Source organism: Diplotaxodon limnothrissa, linkage group LG10, assembly GCF_057381915.1.
Source record: "Diplotaxodon limnothrissa isolate DT_005_m linkage group LG10, D_limnothrissa_male_GT1.1, whole genome shotgun sequence".
NCBI lineage: Eukaryota > Metazoa > Chordata > Actinopteri > Cichliformes > Cichlidae > Diplotaxodon > Diplotaxodon limnothrissa.
This window is the reverse complement of record NC_140605.1, coordinates 1,638,262-1,660,855: the sequence shown is the minus strand read 5'-3', so window position 1 is coordinate 1,660,855 and position 22,594 is coordinate 1,638,262. Positions and strand designations below refer to the sequence as shown.

Genomic DNA, 22,594 nt, shown 5'->3' with positions numbered 1-22,594 from the left:
CTGGCTAAACTTTGCTAGATCCGCCCCTGCACAGTTACCAGCGTCAGCTACGTAGAAAAAGATCCTGGAGTAGAAAGTAATATTAAATACATTCTAACAACAGCTGATCAAGCTTAAACGTGCTGCTGTTGTTCAGCCGCTGGTTTCCTCTTTCTGGTGCAAAGTGGGCCAAAAGCAAACTAGAGACACGGACTTGCGACAGAAAAGCCGATCAGCTGATCGTTAAGCAGTTTCATGATTGAAGTAGCAACAAGAAGAGGCAGTCGCTCCATATATCGCTTGTTAAGCTTAACGCAGGAATGCTTTACAAACATTCAGAGATGGACTTACACACTTGCTTTACTTCTCTCGGGGATAACTTTGTCGGAGATGAAATGCCGGGTTGCTAGCGAAGCTCCAAATGCTATCCAGACCACCGACAGGTCCCGCATGCCACAGCCGCTCTATCACGTGATGCATACTGCTCCGACGTGCTAACGTTCTGAGGTGAGTTACGGCGTGTTGCAAGTTTTGTGAGGTGCTTTCGTGATATTTAATGGATCGGATTACATTTTTTATTTTTCTCCGATATCCGATCCAGTAATTTAGGTCAGTATCGGACCGATACCGATACGTAATATCGGATCGGTCCATCTCTAGTTGGTAGTGATCAACACTGAGAGCTCACATGAACTCCAGTTCTGCCTTTTCAAATTGTCATTCCTGCTTATAAACACAATGGAAACTAGGCCCAGAAAGGTCACGCAGCATGTGTTGGACTTAAAAGTTTGTGGAGGCATCTTAGCGAGTGCTTTGCACTTGACCCACTTACTATCACTGACCCAGTTCCTAAAAACAGAACAAGAAGCCTGCTAGCTTTCTCCAGTGCTCACTTACCACTTGTCAAAAATATTTTTTCAGGACCCAGAAATCTAGAAAATCACAGAGTAATCGACGCGGCTCATTTAGCAGCGCTTCTACAGAAAAGAAGACACATAATTATAATTCTCCAAGGCCACTTTTGTACTTTTTGGATTGGCCAACACCAATTAAAATTTGGATAGGAGCCAATGACACAAATGCGACGTGAAATAAGTAATCTGTTGGCAAATCCCTGTTTGCATTGGTTTGAATATTCTTGCCTGATCACGATGTTTTTTGTCAGTGTTGGAGTCATATCACAAATTGCAGGTTTGTCAGTAAGCAGCACTTCCTTCCTACAGTGAAACACTAAATGCTTAAAAGTAATTCTGTTCAAACTATTTTTATTGGAAATTCTGTACATTTGTTTTTTAAGTCATGAAATTCTTTGGTTAAAAATCACAGTATCAGCTCTCGAGCAACAGTATGAGTCAAATCTCTATAAAAATGCGATCCAGCAAGGATCATCAAGTTCTGTCATGAACCCGGTGACACCACCGCCTGCAGTAACGACCACGCTCACTAGATGGTGACATCTTACTGGCAAAGAAAGTGAGCCGGACCGCTATTGGACTAAAAGAAACCAGAGGAACGCCTCTCAAATTACATTTCAGAGCACCAGAGTTGGCTTTTAAAAACAGCAGCATGGAGGACACGCACTTCAAAGTTTCCAGTTCAGCTCCACTGGGTCAGGGCACAAGAGTGTGACGGTGGACTCCTTGATGACAGATGGACTGAGAGTAGTCAAACAAGCAGATGTTTGGGGACCCTGCGCTCGTCAGCGCTAGAGACGCAAAAGCCAACACGCCTGGCACTAGATTAAAAAGAGAGATGAAGAGAAAACGGGGAGTGTGCGGCGAGGAGAGGCACAAAGAAGAAAGTAAGAAGAGGGAGTGAAAGTGAGAGTGAGCGGCACGGTAGGGAGCAGGAAAGTGGGGAGAAAGGAAAGAGAAAGAGCTCAGATCGGGGGAGGGAGAGTGTTTTTATCCTCATGTGCACTCAGTCAGAGGGGTCACTGAGTGCGATTGTTCCTGGACTGCCTGTCAAAACAGCGTGGCTACCAAAGCGCCTATTCACTGTGAAACGCAGACGCACGCAAACACACATTAGCACACTCACGCCAAAATCTCTTTATCAGTGCTCTTATTAAAAACAACTACTTGACAGCAGCATCAAAACCAGCTTTTTTAATACCTGCGTCACAGCACCACCATCATCCAGCGGCTCTGAGCCCTGTCACAGGCATGCACAGACAAGTGAATAACTGCAGCGTGAAAGAGTGAACACTCACACAAAATGCCGTCTTACCAGATAAAGGAGGAAAGTGTGCAAGCCAGTGCCAAGACCCACAGAGGAGAGGATGCCCAGACCGACCCAGTAGGCACACCACAGCGTCTTCTTCTCCATGTAGCACACATACTGCAGAGGCCAGAGAGAGGGACGGTCAACCACATGGCAGAGACACATGCACAGAGTGTCAAGAAAACAAGAAAAGGGGAAGGGGAGGGAGGGGGTGTGCGCAGTGCGAGCAAGGAAGGGACAGAGTGAGAGGAGGTGAGAGTGTGTGAAACAGAGGGTCCTCTAAAGGCTGGGAGAAAGAAAGAGGGAGAGGAAGGAGAGTGAGGGAGAAACCTGAGGTTGTTGAGTTTAAAGGACAGAGCTGTAGGGTAGGAGTGTTCAGCACAGAGCACCATTATTCTTTCCTGGTGGCAGCCAGCTCTTACACAACAAGCAAACAGAAGAAAGCCAAGATCTCTCCTTCTCTGTTCATCCCCCACTATCACTCCATCTATCACTGCTGTTTACACCGCCTCCTGGAAGCCCGGGCAGGTTGTTTTCAGGGGGAAGCATGGAGTGTGTAGATTACGGGAAGGGGGGAGAAGGTGGGGTGGGGGCTCTGACCAGTGACTCCATTTCCCAGGAAACCCAGGAACACAACAACAGCACATACGCTCTCTGGCTTTACTGGCAGGATTCGGGGAAGCAGTGCCAGCCAAGGGAGATTGTTACATGTAGTTACTGAGAAGTGATTACACAACTCCATGACTGTAAATAACGCTGATTTTCTTCCCCCGTATTCCAGGGGGCGTTAAAAACAGCAAAAATGTGAGCCGTCTCTGGGGGATTGTACAGCACGGCATGCTGCATCTGGGCATTTAGAAGCATATTTATGAGAAACTGGCAGATACAACCAAGCACGTTTATGCAAATATCAGCTGTCAGACAACAACATACTACTGTCAGATGAAACCACAGATTTCAGGCACTCTACAGCTGATGTGGATGCACGGGCAGGACAACCCTGCAGCAAATATACATGTTGCATTCAGTGCTGCGGTGGGCTAAAGGTGAGGAAATATAATCATCAAAAAAGTGACTGCCACAGGACCAACTACGTTAATAACCTCCTTGCATATGAATAGTTAGGATACGCCAAGAAATGCAATATGTGCAGAGTTTTAGTCACCTGGGTGTGTGCTCCTTCAATACGATAGGCAATGGAGAGGAGGGTCAGCAGGGTCAGCAGGCCAAACACAGTCTGTCTCTGCTGCCAGAGCCTGGGTGAAGAAGCAGCGAGTGAAGGTAGACAAACTTGAGACGGAAGTTGGTGGAAAACAAAGCAGAAAGACAATGTTTAATAGGGAAAGTTTGACGCCAGAGGGATCGTCAACAAGGACGTTTAGTGAAAGGAAAGGATTTCAACTTTGGACAAGAGAGACATCTGTTGGAAGCTAATCAAATCACCGCAGGTCTTCACCCATAGAGGCCATGCTTCCAGATGGTGAACACATCCGAGTAATATGCAGCCTATAAAAGCACGTGCTCGGCCATAAGTGCCGTTACTGTCACCTCGTTAACATGTGTGCAGTGTTGCCAACTTAGCGACTTTGTCGCTATATTTAGCGAGTTTTCAGACCCCTTAGCGACTTTTTTTCTAAAAAGCGACTAGCGACAAATCTGGTGACTTTTTCTGGTGTTATTGGAGACTTATTTATGACGACTTTTTGACGTGAAAACGCGGATCGCTCTTACTCTCACCAAGCAGCGGTGCTACCGTGGGCACCTCACCCGTGCCAAAGCGCTCACGGGCGGAGGACAGTCCTCCTCAGCTGCTGTCAGGGCAGGAGACGTTCACACCTGTGCGTCCAAACGGCAAATGAATCGCGCATGAGCGAAGCCGCTGCTCCCGCACTGACTGTAACGCAGTCAGGTCTTCTTTTAGTCTTATGCTGTTTTGTGGATCACAAGGTTTAAAACTACTTATAAACACACACACACAGTAACTCCACCAGAGCGCCTATTTCGGGTCACTTTTGCCGGTCCAGGCCTGGATAAAGGAGCAGAGTTGGAATTGTGACATTAAAAAACAATAATTGCTAAAAGAAATTTAATTCGTAGTTCTAAATAAACTCTAAATGCATTTAGGACGTTTTTACTCACTTTGTCTCTTCCACGATGTTATTTCTCTCTAAAACAGCGTAGGTTACAGTTACATTAGCATGACCAATTATGCAAATTAGGCGATGACGTCATTTGGCGCCTTCTAGAGACTTTTAGGACAACCAATAGCGATTTTCCTTACTGAGGAGTTGGCAACACTGCATGTGTGGAGGGGAGAAAGTATTCGAGCAACTTAATACAGAGCAGAATGAATCCAAAGCAGAAACTCTCGCGACAGTCGCAAAGACATTTATAGACTTTGAAAAATAAGTTATTGTACAGACGTTCACGTACACTCACCGTAAAAAGATAATGCTCACGTGTTTATTTTGAATGTTAGAATTAAACGTTTTATGAAAAAACTAAACGACAGAAGCTAACTATGCTATCATCAGATTTATGGTTGATGCTAAGCTAACCTTGTTTGTTTGCCCAGTGACCAGGACGTGCACATCTGTAAAAAAGGTTGGCTAGCTGACACATTACAGTCTGTGCGTTTGTTAAAACCGTTTCTTTCACATATTTACTGCCCAAACTGACACGGAGTGAACAGAAGCGCATGCGCGCTGGTCCCAGGTGCAAATAATTAGGGTTGATTAAAGGAAAAGTCAGAGTAGCATGAAATTAGCCCCCAGTGAGAAGGTCAGAGCAAACAGTTGTCTCCATGTGCTGTCGGCTTCACTCACTTATTTCAGGTACTGGAGCACACCACATTAGCACTGACATGGAAAACTGGCTCTTGTAGCTAATTAGAGGTTAGCTAATAGAAATAGAATAGAATAGAACTGGAAGCATTCTAATAAACTCAGAATTAATCCATTAAAAATACCTAGGGGCAGCTGCCTGTTTGTGGAAGCCATACCTCTCCAACTTCAATACAGCGGTCGGAGATGGATGTCGCTGTTTTACGTATGTTACTAAAGACCGGCTACATTTATAGCCATTTAACATGTGTGCATGTATATTTTCACATCTCTTTTTCTTATGTTTTTCTTCTCCCTCATTTTCCGACTCACCTCCAGCCTCATCTCTTTAACTCAAGGCTCTGACAGTGAGCTGGCTAAACAACAACAGCTGGTCACAAGCTAACATTAGGCCAGTTAATGTCCAACTGTGTTACACCCACTTCAAAGAGCAGCTAATTGAGACTAACAGCAGCTAACGCGAAGCTAACAGCAGCATTTACTGAAAAGCTCAGAATAGCTGCAACACCTCAACTCCAGATCACATCAGTCAGAAGTAAGTAATCCACCGGCACACGATTCATTTGACAAAGTTTAAAGCCTCCTTCACAGTAAACAACATACTGACAGTTGAGGTAAACAGTGAACTGACAGCCTACGCTTACTGCAGACGAACAGTGATCGTTTGTCGTACACCTGGTAAAAAACAGAATTCAGTGATCTGCAATTTGGTGACATCTAACGATGAGATTAGGATTTAGTCCAGGTTTTACTCTTGGGCTGTGTTAGAGTATCTTTGCATGATTTAATTTGCCTTGAAGTTTAAACCGTAGGTGGGTGGGGCTTATGTGTGTGCCATGACAGTATCGAGGATATCCCGTCTTTGAAATCACACACATCCAAGAATAGAAAAAAACACTGCAAATGTGTTTTTATTAAGACCAGAATTTCCATTCATTTGACCGTAATGATTTCTCACCACATGCCCTCCCCTATCCTAATCCTGCATTGTTTCACAAGCTACCTACATATTAAGAACAACAAGTGCATAGCCACAAGACAGGACAGTCTGTTGCCTTGAGGACTCCCACATGTTGTAAATTACAAACCGCTTTTAACAACATCCAGGATAAACCTCTCTGCATGCGAGTGCACTAAAGCCCTAATGTGTTTGCATGTGTGCTGGGGAGTAGCAGCTTCTCTCAGTCACAGCGCTGCTCGTGGTGCTTGCGGCTCACCACATCCTCTTGTAGTTTTAGAAAATAAACACGTTGTCCTGACACGCTTAACCGCAAAGGCCCCCCTGAGAGTACACTCTGACCTTCTTCTGGGTTCTTTGTTATTAGGTGTACAAAGACACGTTTTCCACCACAGGGAACATGCTGTCAAGACAAATTCTGACGGAGTCTGAGCTGATGTTGTTGCTTTGTTGGTGGGATCATGCCAGTGTGTGTGGCGGAAAGACTTTCTTGGTAGAAAGGAAGAGGAGTGCAAAGTGAAAATATATACACATGTAAACAGATCCTGTGGTGTTTTTGTTGCACTGTGCTGAAGACTGAAGATAGAACAACAGTTAACTGAGACAATCAACGTTACATCTGATCTGGTGGTGTTTATATCCTTCTTGTGTAAGTGAGGACTGCATAGTGCTGCCTCTTCCTCTTTTTGTGCAATGAAAGCAGCAACTGTCACTATAAATAATACTGAAAAAACTACTGCTTAAATAGGACAAATCTATGTGCTGATTTCCCAGTGAAACAAACTCACAGGACATAAATGTTTCAAGTTTTTCCTTTTATTCGTCATTAACAGCTGAGCAGATGCAAAGAAGCTATACTGAAACGGTTTGTGCATTGTATCTTACTAATTCACCAAAAGTCTAATGTTACCACGTTGCCTGTTTTAACATTACAGTGGGGCAAAAAAGTATTTAGTCAGCCACCGATTGTGCAAGTTCCCCCACTTAAAATGATGACAGAGGTCAGTAATTTGCACCAGAGGTACACTTCAACTGTGAGAGACAGAATGTGAAAAAAAAATCCATGAATCCACATGGTAGGATTTGTAAAGAATTTATTCGTAAATCAGGGTGGAAAATAAGTATTTGGTCACCTCAAACAAGGAAAATCTCTGGCTCTCACAGACCTGTAACGTCTTCTGTAAGAAGCTTTTCTGTCCCCAACTCGTTACCTGTATGAATGGCACCTGTTTGAACTCATCATCTGTATAAAAGACACCTGTCCACAGCCTCAAACAGTCAGACTCCAAACTCCGCCATGGCCAAGACCAAAGAGCTTTCGAAGGACACCAGGAAAAGTATTGTAGACCTGCACCAGACTGGGAAGAGTGAATCTACAATAGGCAAGCAGCTTGGTGTGAAAAAATCAACTGTGGGAGCAATCATCAGAAAATGGAAGACATACAAGACCACTGATAATCTCCCTCGATCTGGGGCTCCACGCAAGATCTCATCCCGTGGGGTCAAAATGATCATGAGAACGGTGAGCAAAGATCCCAGAACCACACGGGGGGACCTGGTGAATGACCTGCAGAGAGCTGGGACCAAAGTAACAAAGGTCACCATCAGTAACACACTACAACGGCAGGGAATCAAATCCCACAGTGCCAGACGTGTTCCGCTGCTGAAGCCAGTGCATGTCCAGGCCCGTCTGAAGTTTGCCAGAGAGCACATGGATGATACAGCAGAGGATTGGGAGAATGTCATGTGGTCAGATGAAACCAAAGTAGAACTTTTTGGTATAAACTCAACTCGTCGTGTTTGGAGGAAGAAGAATACTGAGTTGCATCCCAAGAACACCATACCTACTGTGAAGCATGGGGGTGGAAACATCATGCTATGGGGCTGTTTTTCTGCCAAGGGGACAGGACGACTGATCCGTGTTAAGGACAGAATGAATGGGGCCATGTATCGTGAGATTTTGAGCCAAAACCTCCTTCCATCAGTGAGAACTTTGAAGATGAAACGAGGCTGGGTCTTCCAACATGACAATGATCCAAAACACACCGCCCGGGCAACAAAGGAGTGGCTCCGTAAGAAGCATTTGAAAGTCCTGGAGTGGCCTAGCCAGTCTCCAGACCTCAACCCCATAGAAAATCTGTGGCGGGAGTTGAAAGTCCGTGTTGCTCGGCGACAGCCCCAAAACATCACTGCTCTCGAGAAGATCTGCATGGAGGAATGGGCCAAAATACCAGCTACTGTGTGTGCAAACCTGGTAAAGACCTATAGTAAACGTTTGACCTCTGTTATTGCCAACAAAGGTTATGTTACAAAGTATTGAGTTGTATTTTTGTTATTGACCAAATACTTATTTTCCACCCTGATTCACGAATAAATTCTTTACAAATCCTACCATGTGGATTCATGGATTTTTTTTCACATTCTGTCTCTCACAGTTGAAGTGTACCTCTGGTGCAAATTACTGACCTCTGTCATCATTTTAGGTGGGGGAACTTGCACAATCGGTGGCTGGCTAAATACTTTTTTGCCCCACTGTATCATTAATGTTAAAGCTCTTATTGACTGAGCACTCGCTCATGAAGCCACAGGCAGGAACAGATCAGAGACAGTGCAGTCTCACCTCCACGTCCAGCCTTTCAGGGTGATCAGCAGTTCCAGAGTGAAGTAGTGAAGCGTGAGCAGAGGTTTCTTCCATAACACGAGGGCTTCGCGCTCATCCGAGTCCGTCTGTCTCCCGCCATCCGCAGGGAGCCCCGAGTCTTCTATCATTCAAGAACACACACAAACAAATGTGGGCGCGCAGGAGAACCATTTATATACTGGTTCACTTATAGTGTCATTAAGCATTTTTAGACTTTACCTCCCAGCTCCCCATTTTGCTGCTCCTTTACACCCAGTCGCCTCTGAAGCAGTTCACCTTCGGCCCCACACTTTGCCATCTCATTCATCTGGAAGGCGTCCTGCTGAGACAAGAGACGGGCATTGAGCGCAGCGTCGCGCATGCTGATCTGCTCGCCAGATCTGAAAGCGCTACTGGTCCCAAACAAACACAGTGTCGCTTTCAATAACACGGAGAACCCCCGAATATTTTCCACTCTCAAGCATGTCTCCATACACACTTGCACACGGGGTAAACAGCTGCTGTTTTTGCTACTCCTGCATCCTGCAGAGCGCCAGTAACCCAGTCAGGCCTGTGCATGACCTAATAAGTACCTTAATTAGCGCTGATACTGGGAGCGCATGCAAATCTTGTTCATTTTTCTGTGCAGACAACTTTTGAGAGGTTTCTCCCAATAATCTTCAATATGTTTAAATAATAGATTTAACGGTGTAAGACGGTGTTGTGCTTCATGCTTCCTCCCTTCGTTTGTTCACAGGAGATCCACGCACCTCCGTGCTCGTGCCTGCAAGCATGTAAGTGTGTCACTACAGAGCCTCGTGTCTCTCAGGAATCAGTGAGCATCAAGATGGGGACTCTGACACTGAGGTGTGCAGCTCACCATCTGCTGGAATTGCCAGTTCCTCTTGCAGACACACACATACTCTCAGAGCTTAATCCCTCTTTCTGTGCCCTAGCTGTGCACCTCTGGCTGTTTAAAATCTGCAAAAATAAAACTGCACAGCACATGCTTCCCAGATGAATGTGAAGTACATAGTTTGTGAGACTTCCACTCAGTGCTTGCTGAAGGTTCAAGGACCTGAACACAAACGTATGTTCAGCATTGGAAACACGCTTCCTGATCGCTGAAACGGCTCACACTGGCAGCTGTGAATAGTTGGCAGGCTATTTTGTGCTACTGAGATGTTGCACACCAAAAAACGATGTCCTTCTTATACATAAAGAACTGCACATAGACTCAGTGGCAGATTTCAAACCTTCAGGACATGTGCTCATTAGAAGCACTCACTCAATGCTGCAACAAATCATTTGCTCGTTTGCACATGAGAAAACAGAGCCTTGTCCAAGAACCATGCTATTCATCATATCCTGTGAACAATCCCGACAATAGAAATCTGTGCCAAACCGGTCTGTTTGTGCAAAACATGAACTTTTGCTGCCACAGATGTGTGCTTTATTCTGCAGAACAGCTATTTTGTTCAGGAGTTAAACTGCAAACTGTGCGTCACAGCCAGCACCCAGTAAACAGTTTCATAACGACACTTCTGCTTATGTGAGGCTCATAGCACAGCGCTGCTCCAGCGCCTGATTGCGCAATCGCTTCTACCAAAACAACTCAGACCTGTTGAGTAACTGCGAGGGACAATGAGAAATCCAAGACAGAGCGCACACACTTCCAGATGAGAAATCCAATACGGCGTAATCGATTCACACTTTTGTTAGACACAAATGAGAGCTGCACACTGGAGACGGGTTATGGACTGAGTGCAAAACAAAAACAAAGGCCTTAAATATGACACCAAAGTCTGTTGTAGAAATGCATGATGCACAGAGAGGAAACTCACCGTTCAGCTGGAGTCTCGTCTGCAATCAGCTCTGAGCTTGTAGAAAACAAACCCTGCGGTGGAGCCCCAGTAGCAATGTAGGGCAAGAGCACGCGTCCCCACGAATTGCATCATAACTCGAGTGCAGGGTGCGGTGATGAAGGGGGCCAGTGAGGGATAGAGCAGTGATGCTGGGTTTCTTGGGGGGGACACACAAACACAGAAAGAGGGAGAGATTTCATCTTTTGCCTGGTCAAACCTCCAGAGAGGCAGTCTAATTAAGACTCTATAAATAAGTGGATCACTTTCCTGGAGCGCACTTCTAACACGTCTCAGTCCTCTGCAGGTTTCACATTGAGGATGCATGAACGGCATCGTGTCAAATTAGAAAAAAACAACTCCAAAACTAAGGACATTGCAGTTTTCAGGTCATTAGTAGAGCCCTCAGCTGTCCGCTGGCGTGTCTGAGTTCCTGTCTCATCTCATTTGCCAGAGTTAAAAGAAGAAGTTGTCCACTCTTCTCCCACAGGTGGAAGGTGTTTCTGCGAGGGCTCGAACACAGTCCGGGTTTACTGTTTCCTGGGATCTTGTTAAGAAAGCGGAATGATGGGAAGATTGCAGAGCAGGTGTCATTTACCACCCGACCGCACGACATGTGATGTTAAAATGACAAAGTACAGCCTCTGCCTGGACGTGGTAGCTCTGAGTTCAGTTATAGTCATGTCAGAGGTCATTTAGTTCATATTTTAAAGAAGCACAAAAACATTATAATAGTTTCAAATGAAAAGTTTTTCCACAGAAATGTATTTGGAGATTTCATTTGTACACGTAGACCTCCGATCTTTGTTTCCTAATATGGAACATATTTGTGTTCTTCATTTGTCTTTGTGTTTAAATCACAATCTTCGAGATGAAATATTGTCTGTTTTACAAAGGTCTGATGGGAAATACAAGCAAAATATCAACCTGTAATACTGTGCTCCTTAGTACTCATCAAACGAGCTGGATGAAAGGCTTATAGTTACACAATCCTTCATAACACAACGCTGTCACGTCTCAGCTTGCAGTCTGATTTCAGTGATGTGGGCAAGTGGACAGGATGTAATCTGATTACTGTCAGATCATGTACAGCTGCTTGTAACAGAAACTAGCTGTTTTGTTCAATAGGGGGCAGTGTTACCTTGAAGTTTAAAAACCTCACTGGGGAAGTCCCAGGATTATGTTATGTCTGTATTCCCTGTGCGGCAGTTAATGTCACTTAGAAAGTGGGATGTACCGGTTTGATTAGCTCTCCGTGGGAAAGCAGAGACATGTTTGTTTGTTTGTTAAACTACATTTTAACCTGTTAAACCTCCAGCATGTTTAAAAAAGCTGATACCTGGAGATTCAGCAGGATGATGCAGGAGCTCTTCAGGAGTGATGGAGAGAAGCAGGAAAGCATGTGAGTGCTAAAACAGGGCGCAAATATTTGCACTTGTTTGACAGTATATGGCACCTGTTGGTATAACAGCTCGTGTCCTGGTGTGTGTGTGTAGTGAAGTGGAAGCGATCAGGAGAAGACTTTCCAATGCTGTAAGCAACTGCAGAGAGGAGAAGGAGCTCTGCTGGAGGACGGGCCGATACCTGGAGAGAAGATAACAAAGATAAAAAAAGAGCTTGTTATATTAAACCTTAGCAGCTAAACTAGACTTAATGGCAAAGAAGGGACTTTTATATACGCACTGTTCATGGGCTGTAGTCTCACAAACTGGAATAACGCTGTGCACGTCACTCCTCTGTGGAACATTTCAAAATAAGTTATGTCACCGCTATGATGACATCGTCGATGATTGACTGTGAATCCAGGTCACAGCAACAGGTGGAAATAAAGAGAAAACTCTGGAAGCAGGAATATGAAAAAACATTAATAAGAGAAATGGTGAGAGGCATGCACAAGTGTGTCCTTTTTTGACTTCAGCCAAAAGACATCGGGACAGACGCTGTTTCACCTTAGAGTTCAGGCCTGCTCACAACCCTGTGACCAGCTGGCCACTGTTAAACGTCGCAGATTTCATTGATGTCAAAAGCAAATCATTGGTGTTGATTTCATGTCCTGATTGGAGGCAGAGAATCAGCGGCTGAGACAGAAAAATGAACATCTGCCTGCTGAGGCGACGTCTGGGTCTCCAAGTATACTTGTTGTAACGATTTAACACCACATTTTGTCTCTAACGGCTGGAGTCGTGTAAAAGCTGAAAGAATTTCCAGCTAAGTCAGAAACAGTCATGCTCTGCTCCTCTTTCAGCTGTATTATCTCAGAGGGAAAGGTCAGAAAATGAGGTCAGCTATGCAGAAACTGAAGGTAATTTTGTTTCAAATTGCTTCTTTGACCAAATAGCACATTGATAGCTGTAGCAAAGATTTTCTGTGTCCTGTACCACAAACTGGAGGAGATAGTCTTACATAGTAAGGATGAAGAAACACTGAAGGTATGAACAGCTTCATCATCTTTCGGATGTCACGTCTGCTACGAGTCTTTTTGCTGTCAGAGACGAGTTGATTGGAAAGTCAGTCAGAGACTTAAATATGAATAAAGTTTGCCGCCTGCGCTCAAACGTTTCATCTTTTGTCTGCAGGATCTAAGAAAGGAGCAACGAGAGTTATAGAAGCAGCTGGATACCAGGCAGGAAAATGAACCTGTGCAAGCAACGTGATCATTTATGCTGGTTTAAAAAAGTCTCCGTTACTCAGTGACACCTTTAACCAGTAACTGACATGAACTGAAACTACTTGCAGCACGCTGCAGTCTTTGATGAGCAGATCTCAGTTTCTATATTACACTGACTTTTCTCCCATCTGTCCGTTCTTCACTTTCACAGAGCTGCACTGCGATTCCAAGAGGAGTCCAGGAGAAACACAGACTATGGTAAACATAGCACAGCGTCATTGTTTAGCATCTTTATGGAAAATGTATTTAAAAGCAGCTTCGCCGCTAGCTCTTCCTCGCCTTCCACTCTTTGGGAAGTGCTTCCTTGCGTTTGAGTGCGTCCACTTTAATGACTGTTTGCAAACAGAGGGGTTTACAGTCCTTAGTTTTGCAATAAAACTCACATTTTAACGGTAATGAATTAACATCTCATATCTGTGGGTCATGACTGGGACTATTTCATAACGAGACACTGAACATTCCTGCGCAACCATAACACGTATTGCCACAAGCTGCTGATTTTGTGCCTTTGTCTTTGCACAGATGCCACAAATAAGATACAACATCACAACATTTGGGCACAAAATGAAAAGACAGAGATGAGGTACTTAACCGCACATCACACTAAAACAGGTCCCTTGTGCTTTGCTGATTTGAGTATTGTGTGTTTGTGCTTAGTTGGTGGTGTAACTGTGTCAAGGTCGTGTGGGGAGTAAAGTTAGGAGGCTTCCTCCTCGGTGTGCTCGTTTTGGTGGCCTCTGTCTGCGTCACTCCGCCTCCAACCTGCGGGAATCCGACTGTGCAGCACACAGCGTCCATCCTGTTTGTTAACAACTAACTGGAATTCATATGAGTCTACACGCCACCTAACGCAGTAGCATTAACATCAGCCAGTAACGGGGCTCTCTCATCTGTGGCTCTCTTCGTGCAGCGCTCTGTCGTTGCTTTCAAGTTAAATAAAAGAGTAAAAAATTGGAAAACTTAGACTTTGAAGGTTTCATTTATTTATTTTGTAAAAGTATGTTGAACCTGAGCCTGTTGAGACACGCAGCACTGAGATCCTGATCAAGGAGGCTCCCCGGCTGTGTTTTCTCTGATGTTTGAATGATTTTTAAATGGCACTTTCATACTTTGAGTAATGTCTGTAATTTTGCAACAGTGCTAACCACCGTGCTGCCGTGTTCAGTTCAGTTCAGTTTTATTTTATGGCACCACATCACAAAACTGTTTCCTCCAGGCGATTTATATTGTAATGTAAAGACCCTACGATGATACGGCGAACACAGAAAACAAAAAAACCCAACAATAAGATGACCCTCGAGTGTTACTCCAAACACTGAAAACCACTGGATTCCACTTGGCGACAACAGGAAGGAAATTTATTTGATGCAAAGGATGTTGAAGATGGAGCTGCCAGGCAGGCAGAAAGAGGAAGACCACAGAGAAAGCTCATGGATGAGGTAGAGGAGGACATGCAGAGGGCTGGTGTAAGACGGTTGGAGGGGTAGGGTGAGATAGAGGCAAAGGATCTACTATGGTGGCCCATAATGGGAGCAACTATAAAAAGAAGAAGACCCTCTCTCCTTAATAACATCCTAACTCTCCACCATTCAAACCATTTTAGGACACTCTTCCATATTTATATGGTCATGTATTTGTTCCATTAATATGCTAGCTTTCACAACACTGATTTGAACTAACGAGGCTTTAGACTGAAGCATTTATAGCTGCTTCAGTTCAGCTGAAATAAGACGTTATTTCTGAGGAACACATGAGAACATTTGGTGATTTCAGTCTTTAATAAAATATCAAATATTTACAAAGTATTATCTGTGACACACCCTTCAGATGGGTGAGTTTCATAGTGTGCTTCCTCCCTCATTTATGTGGCGTCAGTGAATCAAAGACCTGTGCAAACTATCACAATGTTTTTGGTGATGACATAACAAATTGGATTTTTGCCACCACCTAAGTTCATTCTGCACATTAAGCTCCTTTGTACGTCCATCGACATCTGCATACCTCACTTGTCTTCACTTACTTATTTTTGTACTTATTTATTTATCTTGTTCCTTCAACCTAACCTGGCATTTGTGTTTGGACAGCAGAGGAAGAATTTCATTGCACAGAGAAATGCTTCTGTACACGTGACAATAAACACTTTGAATCTTTGAATCCTGAACCATTCGAACTATGTCATATTATTTCTTATATGGATCATCTAGCTTTGGGTGTCTCAGACATTATTAACATCATCATACTGTTGGGTAAATATCATATCCATTGTGCTAAATCGAGGAACTCGACGCCTTCTTTGTTTTATTAATGATTTAAAGTTTTTTTTTTCTTTGCTTAAAAAGACTAAGAGCAAATATGCCAAAAATATTTATCAGGGCATTGCCCGTCTCCTGCTATTTTGACTTATCTTATTTTATTTTTTCATTGCTCTCCTTTACGCAAAATTTAAATGCCTGCCATATGAATCTTTTCTGTTTTGTTTTTAGATTGTATTTTTTTTTCTATTATTCATAATTCCTCTAATTCTATATTTCTTGTACTTTTGTCATTTGTATTGTTATCACTGTCATCGTCTTTGAGCGTTTGTATTTTCAATTGCTCAATAAATTAAAAAAACAAAACAAACAAAAGCTGTGCAAACGAAACCGCTTCCTGTTGGCTTAACGACGTCAGCAGATGTGTTTCTGAAGAACATGCACGCAGTTTGGTTTTTGTTTAATTGGTTTTCGTAATTTTTTCGGTTATTGATTAAAGAAAAAGCACAAGTTTACTTCAGGCTAGATAAGAAATACCTGGGGAAATGTTTGGTTACGGTAGTTAAAATAATAATTTTAATAAAAATTAGTAATAAATGAAATATAACAAGGAGATTGAATAGGTACAGTGTATAGTTTAAAAGAGATTACGATGGATAAAGCTGGTACATTTCATGCAACTTCGGAGCATCGTTAACAAAGACGAAACAGCTGTTGTGTGACGTCATCACAGAGCGACGGGAAGTGAGGCAGAAGACGCTTCTTCTTGCCGAGCACAGGTATGAAATGTGACCGGTGTGGTCCTGCTGTTTCCTCCTTTCTTCTACCGTGTGCGTCTGTTCGTGTCATTCTGAAGTCCTGCTTTTCAAACGTGTTTGTAACCTGGAGGCTCAAAGTCAGCGAGTGTAGCACGTGAACAGCACGTGAACAGCACGTGAACCAGTGAGAAAAACCCGCCTTCGAACCTCTTTGAAGCAAAGTTCCCGAATTACAGCGCAAAATGGAAATTTGAATATGGACATTTTTTATGTTAAAATGGGAAGACTTATTTATTCAGAGACCTCCTCTGGAGCAGTTACAGTGTATTTCCTGTGTGTGTGTGTGTGTAGCCCTAACCTGTTTCTGATTTTTCCAGGTTTAAAGTATGGACTTGTCGTATGGCCCCTTGGTCTTGGGTGTAGCAGCTGGCCTTGGCTGTGGGCTCCTTCTTGGTTGGCGCCTTGGGGCCCGCTTTGGCGCAACATCCAAAAGTCTGTTGAAAGGGAATGGCTCTGGAGAAGCAAGCGTGATGGGAGAAGGAGGCGAGTTCAAAATGATTCTGGTGGTCAGGAATGACCTAAAGATGGGCAAAGGGAAAGTTGCTGCCCAGTGTGCCCATGCTGCTGTGTCGGCTTACAAGCAGGTCCAACGCAGGAACCCTGAGCTGCTCAGACAGTGGGAATACTGTGGCCAGCCCAAAGTGGTGGTGAAGGCGCCTGACGAGGACACCCTGATTGACCTGCTAGGCCGCGCCAAGGAAGTGGGACTTCCCGTTAGCTTGATCCAGGATGCAGGAAGGACACAGATCGCACCGGGCTCACGCACCGTGCTGGGCATCGGCCCGGGCCTGGCCGATCTGATCGACAGTGTCACTGGAGACTTGAAGCTCTACTAGAGATCCAGCTTTCAGCTGAGCTACCAGGAGTTTTATTGCAGGGCTTAGTTCAGTAATGACACATTTGTACTTTTACTGTGATAGCTCAGTGACACGGAGCAGTTCTTCACATCAACGGGACGCTCAGAAATATGATTTAATAACCTTTGTCCAAATTATGTACTGCTAATGAGAAGATTGATTTGTAGGAACTCATACTGTGATGTTGCACTGAAGCAGCAGAGCAGCTTAAATGAATGTAACATCACAATGGTGCTGAGACTCAATGGCATTTATTTTTTCCTATAAAATAATGTTTTGGTTTTTTTTTTTTATTTTTTATTTGTAACTAGAAAACTAATTGATGGGGTGCTGCTGATGAAAGCCACAGTTACAAAGCAGAGGTGGAGGTTTTACAGAACAGCAGTTCAGAAAATCACCTTATTTTTAACATGTTTAAAATGAGAAAAGCTTTTGTCTACACGTCAGTCATGAGCTGGTCAAATTCTCTAGAAGGTAAAGAAAGATGCGCTGACTAGAAAGGAGATGTCACGCTATTAGTGTTCGTAATGCTGCTGTATTAAAATCTGCTTCGTATGAAGCCGTTTCAGTGTGAAACATTTGAAATGTGAGTTTAGAAAAGTGACAAAGACAATTGGATACATTCATGTAACTGAGTTTAAGGCTACAGATCAGAGCCATGTGTGTAAATACAACCAATGTTTCACTGTTGTGCTACGTATTTAAAAATTCCAGCCCTGATAACGTTTTGCGTCTGCCTGCCCACTTTTATGAAACACAGTAACATCTGCTGCCACATAACCTTTGTTGGCAATAACAGAGGTCAAACGTTTACTATAGGTCTTTACCAGATGATGAGTTCAAACAGGTGCCATTCATACAGGTAACGAGTGGGGGACAGAAAAGCTTCTTACAGAAGACGTTACAGGTCTGTGAGAGCCAGAGATTTTCCTTGTTTGAGGTGACCAAATACTTATTTTCCACCCTAATTTACGAATAAATTCTTTACAAATCCTACCATGTGGATTCATGGATTTTTTTTTTCACATTCTGTCTCTCACAGTTGAAGTGTACCTCTGGTGCAAATTACTGACCTCTGTCATCATTTTAGGTGGGGGAACTTGCACAATCGGTGGCTGACTAAATACTTTTTTGCCCCACTGTAAATGCAGAGCTCCACAAAATCCCCTTCAGCAGCCTACTTGTGCATGTTTCTGACTGAACTGCTGGACACACACTCATTGCGTGACATCCCGACATAGCGTGGGATGACCTCACAGCCCGGTGCATCTGGCGTTCACCTGATAACAGGTCCTCCACTTTACAGATGACTGCAGGTTCACACACAAAGGAGATCTCATGGTGAACGGTTACGCCAGCAGCAATAATATCCAACATGACCATTTGGCAGAAGGTCATTGATGGTCTGGAGAGGTTTATCCTTGGATGGCCAAACAGACCAGACTTGCTGGCCAGCGGTACCCTGACTGCTGTTAGCTACAGGCATGTACCTCTGAGACTGCCTGCCAGACCTTTAGATGGTGCAGTGGGATCCTGCTGGTATGGACAAAGCTCGGCCTCGCGGCCAGCGCGTTCCTCTGACATGAATCCAATTAAAACCTATGGAACATCGGCTATTTGTGCATCTGATGACAGCATAGAATTTCAAATTGAATGTTATTAATCGGGAGCGGATTTGTAATTTAAGTGGTCCCTTAGTATTTTTTAAGCAGTGCCGGTTTTAGTGTATAATAGCTGAAATGACTTGCATAGAGCTTTATTTTACTATAGCACCCCCTAGAGGCAAAACATGACAATATATTCGCAGCTGGGTGGCATATTGAACATTTATAGCAGTACAAACCGAGCACTTAGCCAGCCACAGAAAACGAAATGTCTCAAAACAAACAGAAGAACATTCAGGGTCGTCCAGTAACGTGCGCAACGTGTTCCTACACATTTCCTCTCTTCAACAAAGGTTTCGTACTGCACCTGCATCACGTTTGGGACTTCAGATTTAGCAATCACTGATCGTTACTGTTGTAGTAGAGACAAAAATATATGTCACTCTGTTATCACCCCCATCAGAACTGTGAGAGTTTGTTACAGCACATGCAAGACACGGTCACACTTTTCTTGACAAACAAGAAGCCTTTATTTTATTTTTTAAGTGGAAAACAAAACCGCTGTTTCATTCATTATGATCCTGATTATGCACAATCAAGTATCTTAAGTGCACAATTTAAATCTAAGGTAATTGAGATAAGAATATAAGTTCAAAGAGTTAATGATTGATTTCCTGTATACACACACACAAGCCTTAAGAAAAAAAACCTTCACAATCCCACAAGTGTTGTGATATTGTTTCTGATTTAGAGGAGTTCAACTTAACATTCAATCTAATCAAACAGGAGAACAAAGTTTGAAAAATGTCTCCTGCAGAAACAAACCACAGCATAGAGGGGGGGTTGTTAGTCGAGCACAAACAGGTCTGCAGCCCCTCCTAAGGTGGAATCGTCCCACATTAAAGCCGTGTGTAAAGCACATAGACATGTCATAAATGTTTTTCTGCATAGGCTTTGCTGGAAAGAACCAAACTTTCCTGTAAATTGTACGTAAAATACTCTTCTGGGATTTTCTTCATCAAACCAGCCCTGAAGTTTGAGTTTGGGGCATTAATGGGACAGCGTAGTGTTTCAGGATTGTGGGGACGGAAGCAGCGGCCATGTGTCTGAATATACAATAATTAAATGCATTTTACAGTCTGAAAGAAGAAGCTGCTCACGCACATCAAAAGGAAGAGGCTCTACATTATTTCTTCTCACTACAGAGTGCAAACCAGATGCTTCACAACAGACCTTTGTGTGTTTGTGTGGTTTTTTTTTTCTTGTTTTGGAGAAGACCAGCTCTTCCCACAAACCAACCCTCCCATTGTACATAAACCATTTCCCATTCAAATAAAATAAACATAAGAAAAATTAATGTAGTCAATACGGAATGTGAGGAAATTAAATCTGTGATTCAAACCTTTCGTTTGACAACAGAACAAAAACTGAGTCCTTCATGGCAGTTTAAGGGGGGTAAAGAAAGGTTTAAAAACAAAAGAAAGATGAAGACGAGTTTGTTGCTGTTCTCCTCTCCCTGTTGAAGGCAGAGCGAGAGGGTAATGGTGTGGTGAAGGACTGTGGGGGATGGATGGATGGAAGCTCCACCCTGTAAGTGGAGATAAGGAGCTGGGGTCTTTACATGCCATAGCCGAAGCCTGGCTGAGCTGCTGGTTGACCGTATCCTGCGGGCGCCTGGTAGCCGTAGCCATACGCTTGCTGAGGGGCCACAGGGACGCTTGGGCCTGCTGTCAGCATCAGCTGGGGTGTTCCTGCGAGCCGACACACAGAGGAAACATGTCACACATGCACATTTGTTTTTGTTTCCTCGTTCAGATTTAAAAGCTTAGACTGGAAGCTGGTTTTATTTTTATGTCATCAGAAGTATAACAACAAGTTAAAGCCAGGTTTTCAGGACCTTTCATGACTTAAAGAATTCACAGTGATTAAACCGAGTGACTACAGAAGACCCTGGAACCACAAAGTGAAAGACGAGAAAGCAAAGCGTTCTCCTGGATACTGATCACGATAAGTGGATGTTGAGGTTACCGTAGACAATGGGTTGCGTCTCTGTTGCCTGCTCCTCCTCTTTCCTTACAGACTCTGAGGTTTCAAGTTTATCTACCTGCAAACAGAATACATGAATACATTTAGCAAAACGCTGAAACCCTTAAAAATGAAACTTACACGGTTCAAGGTCAGGAAAAAAAAAAGTAGGGGTCAACACACGATCTCTTAACAATAATGGACTCTTGCAGCAGATGGTGCGAGCCCTCAGAGCCCCGAGCTCAACGATACGTGTCAATGTGGGATCACATGAACCCACAGAGGCAACTGAGAACTTCCAACTGCAATAAAAACGTTAATAAAGTGCCATATTTTGCATGATTTTAAAAATACAACCATTTATGACATCCTCAGTTACGTTTAGTAGCAAAAGCAGTTGCCCTTTATTTCTTAATAGTCAACTAATGAAACGTGAATATCAGTAACGGCTTCTGCAGTCGAAAACAGCAGTCGTTGTTTTAACATCTTTTTTGGGCATAAATGCTGAGACTGGGGTTGCTATGATGGTCCAGTGTTTCCCTGCTTCTGCCTCACAGAGGCAGGAAATAAGTCAGTTCCTGTCAACCAGCAATATACATGAATACAAGTGAGAGCAGGAGGAACCTTTCTGAGCAGTGAGTCAGATAACTGCTAGCAGCAATATGCAGAATGACTTCTACGGTCCAAAGGGGAAAGCAGCAGCAGCTGGATGCATGTTGTTTCTAAAACACAGCAATAAAGGCTTCCTCAGCAGTTTACTTCCACACCCCGTGTGCACATTCAGTTTGTCCATGCAGTGTAACAAACAGCAGCCCTTTAATTAAAAGCAGTGAGACAAAGCTGCTGAGTGTCTCATGCTGTATGTGTCACACTGCTGCAGCAGTAAGACTCAGCTTATTTAGAGGCGGAGCCAGGTTACTTGAGGTGCTTCCTATCGTTCAAAGCCTTGTGCATGAAGCTGGGCAAACCAACAGCCTGCAGGTTTGTATGAGCAAGACTTTTATTTGGTTAACACACATGCATCAAGTCCCAAGCATCAGAATGCAACACAAAAACCCAACAGTGTTACACAGCTGGAGGTAAATGCACTTTAGATATGCGGTATATCATTTTTTATAATTGTTGACGCGCCCAACTTCACAGGAATGCTTCAAATCACTGCGTCGACGCCACTGAACAACATACTGAATAATAAGACTTACTTACATGCTACGGCTATACCAAGTTTTGTATTACAGCCTATATGGATAGTTGCCCAACAATTACAAAACCAGTTTGACCGACTGATCAGTTTTTGAGTGCGCAAAGAGCATTAGAGCTAAAACCATGCACACTCCAGGCTGCAATCTCCTAAACTGAATGCTGATCAAACACAGAGCTTTAAACTGTCACCTGTTCCTTAACTGCATCAACCTGAAAGAGAAGAGGAGCAGCACAGAAGATGAACATTTAAAAAAAACAAACTGGCAGAGGCGGCTGGAGATGCAAAGTAATCAGACAAAATTGTGCAAGTTTTATTTCACTGAGGATTCCTCGTGTGCCAACGTGTCCTCAGATCTTTTGAGTGACCATCTAACAGGAAACCCGAGAAGAGCCGACTCACCTTGCTGAGGTACTCCCTCATGACCTGAATGAAGTACGGCATAGAAAAGTCCATGATGTTGTGCCTCCAGGAGGTCTCCAGCACCACATCAGGTCGTAGCAGATCGTAGCAAGTGAACAGGCAGGCGGCAAAACACTCCTTCTTGTTCTCCTGCAGGAACCAGGACAGCAGCTCCTCTGCCAGCTCTGTGTCTTTGGATTCTGAAGCATACTGCATGGCATCCTGCAGAGCGAGAGGCAGCACACACAGGGTCAGGAAGAGTGCAACACACCTGCTTACCTT

The 22,594-nt window shown here is 43.8% G+C and overlaps 3 protein-coding genes across 7 annotated transcripts in view; 1 reads left to right on the top strand and 2 right to left on the bottom strand.

The window, feature by feature from the left end:
- LOC146623694 (vacuole membrane protein 1-like) overlaps nt 1–10,659 on the bottom strand; it is a 59,974-nt gene extending 49,315 nt beyond the window's left edge. For 2 of the 4 annotated variants that reach the window (XM_085364250.1, XM_085364253.1), the window contains exons 1-5: nt 10,468–10,659; nt 8,864–8,963; nt 8,624–8,765; nt 3,368–3,458; nt 2,209–2,319 (exon numbers count right to left, since the gene is read on the bottom strand). In XM_085364250.1, the coding sequence (XP_085220376.1) occupies nt 2,209–2,319; nt 3,368–3,458; nt 8,624–8,765; nt 8,864–8,951 (432 nt within the window). In that variant the 5' untranslated portion in view covers nt 8,952–8,963; nt 10,468–10,659. Of the gene's footprint in view, nt 1–2,208; nt 2,320–3,367; nt 3,459–8,623; nt 8,766–8,863; nt 8,967–10,467 lie in introns of all 4 variants that reach the window. The other 2 variants (XM_085364251.1, XM_085364252.1) reach the window with 2 other exon arrangements.
- A 5,474-nt stretch (nt 10,660–16,133) lies between these two features.
- On the top strand, nt 16,134–17,321 carry ptrh2 (peptidyl-tRNA hydrolase 2). The gene is made up of 2 exons (XM_085363287.1): nt 16,134–16,184; nt 16,541–17,321. The coding sequence occupies exon 2, from the start codon at nt 16,550–16,552 to the stop codon at nt 17,057–17,059; it is 510 nt and encodes a 169-aa protein (XP_085219413.1). The 5' UTR covers nt 16,134–16,184; nt 16,541–16,549; the 3' UTR covers nt 17,060–17,321.
- Nucleotides 17,322–19,215: 1,894 nt separating this feature from the next.
- cltca (clathrin, heavy chain a (Hc)) overlaps nt 19,216–22,594 on the bottom strand; it is a 34,810-nt gene continuing 31,431 nt past the window's right edge. Inside the window, exons 28-31 of one of the 2 annotated variants that reach the window (XM_085364248.1) lie at nt 22,313–22,534; nt 22,102–22,122; nt 20,713–20,788; nt 19,216–20,435 (exon numbers count right to left, since the gene is read on the bottom strand). In XM_085364248.1, coding sequence (XP_085220374.1) covers nt 20,302–20,435; nt 20,713–20,788; nt 22,102–22,122; nt 22,313–22,534 — 453 coding nt within the window. In that variant the 3' untranslated portion in view covers nt 19,216–20,301. The remainder of the gene's footprint in view (nt 20,436–20,712; nt 20,789–22,101; nt 22,123–22,312; nt 22,535–22,594) is intronic. The other variant, XM_085364249.1, reaches the window with a different exon arrangement.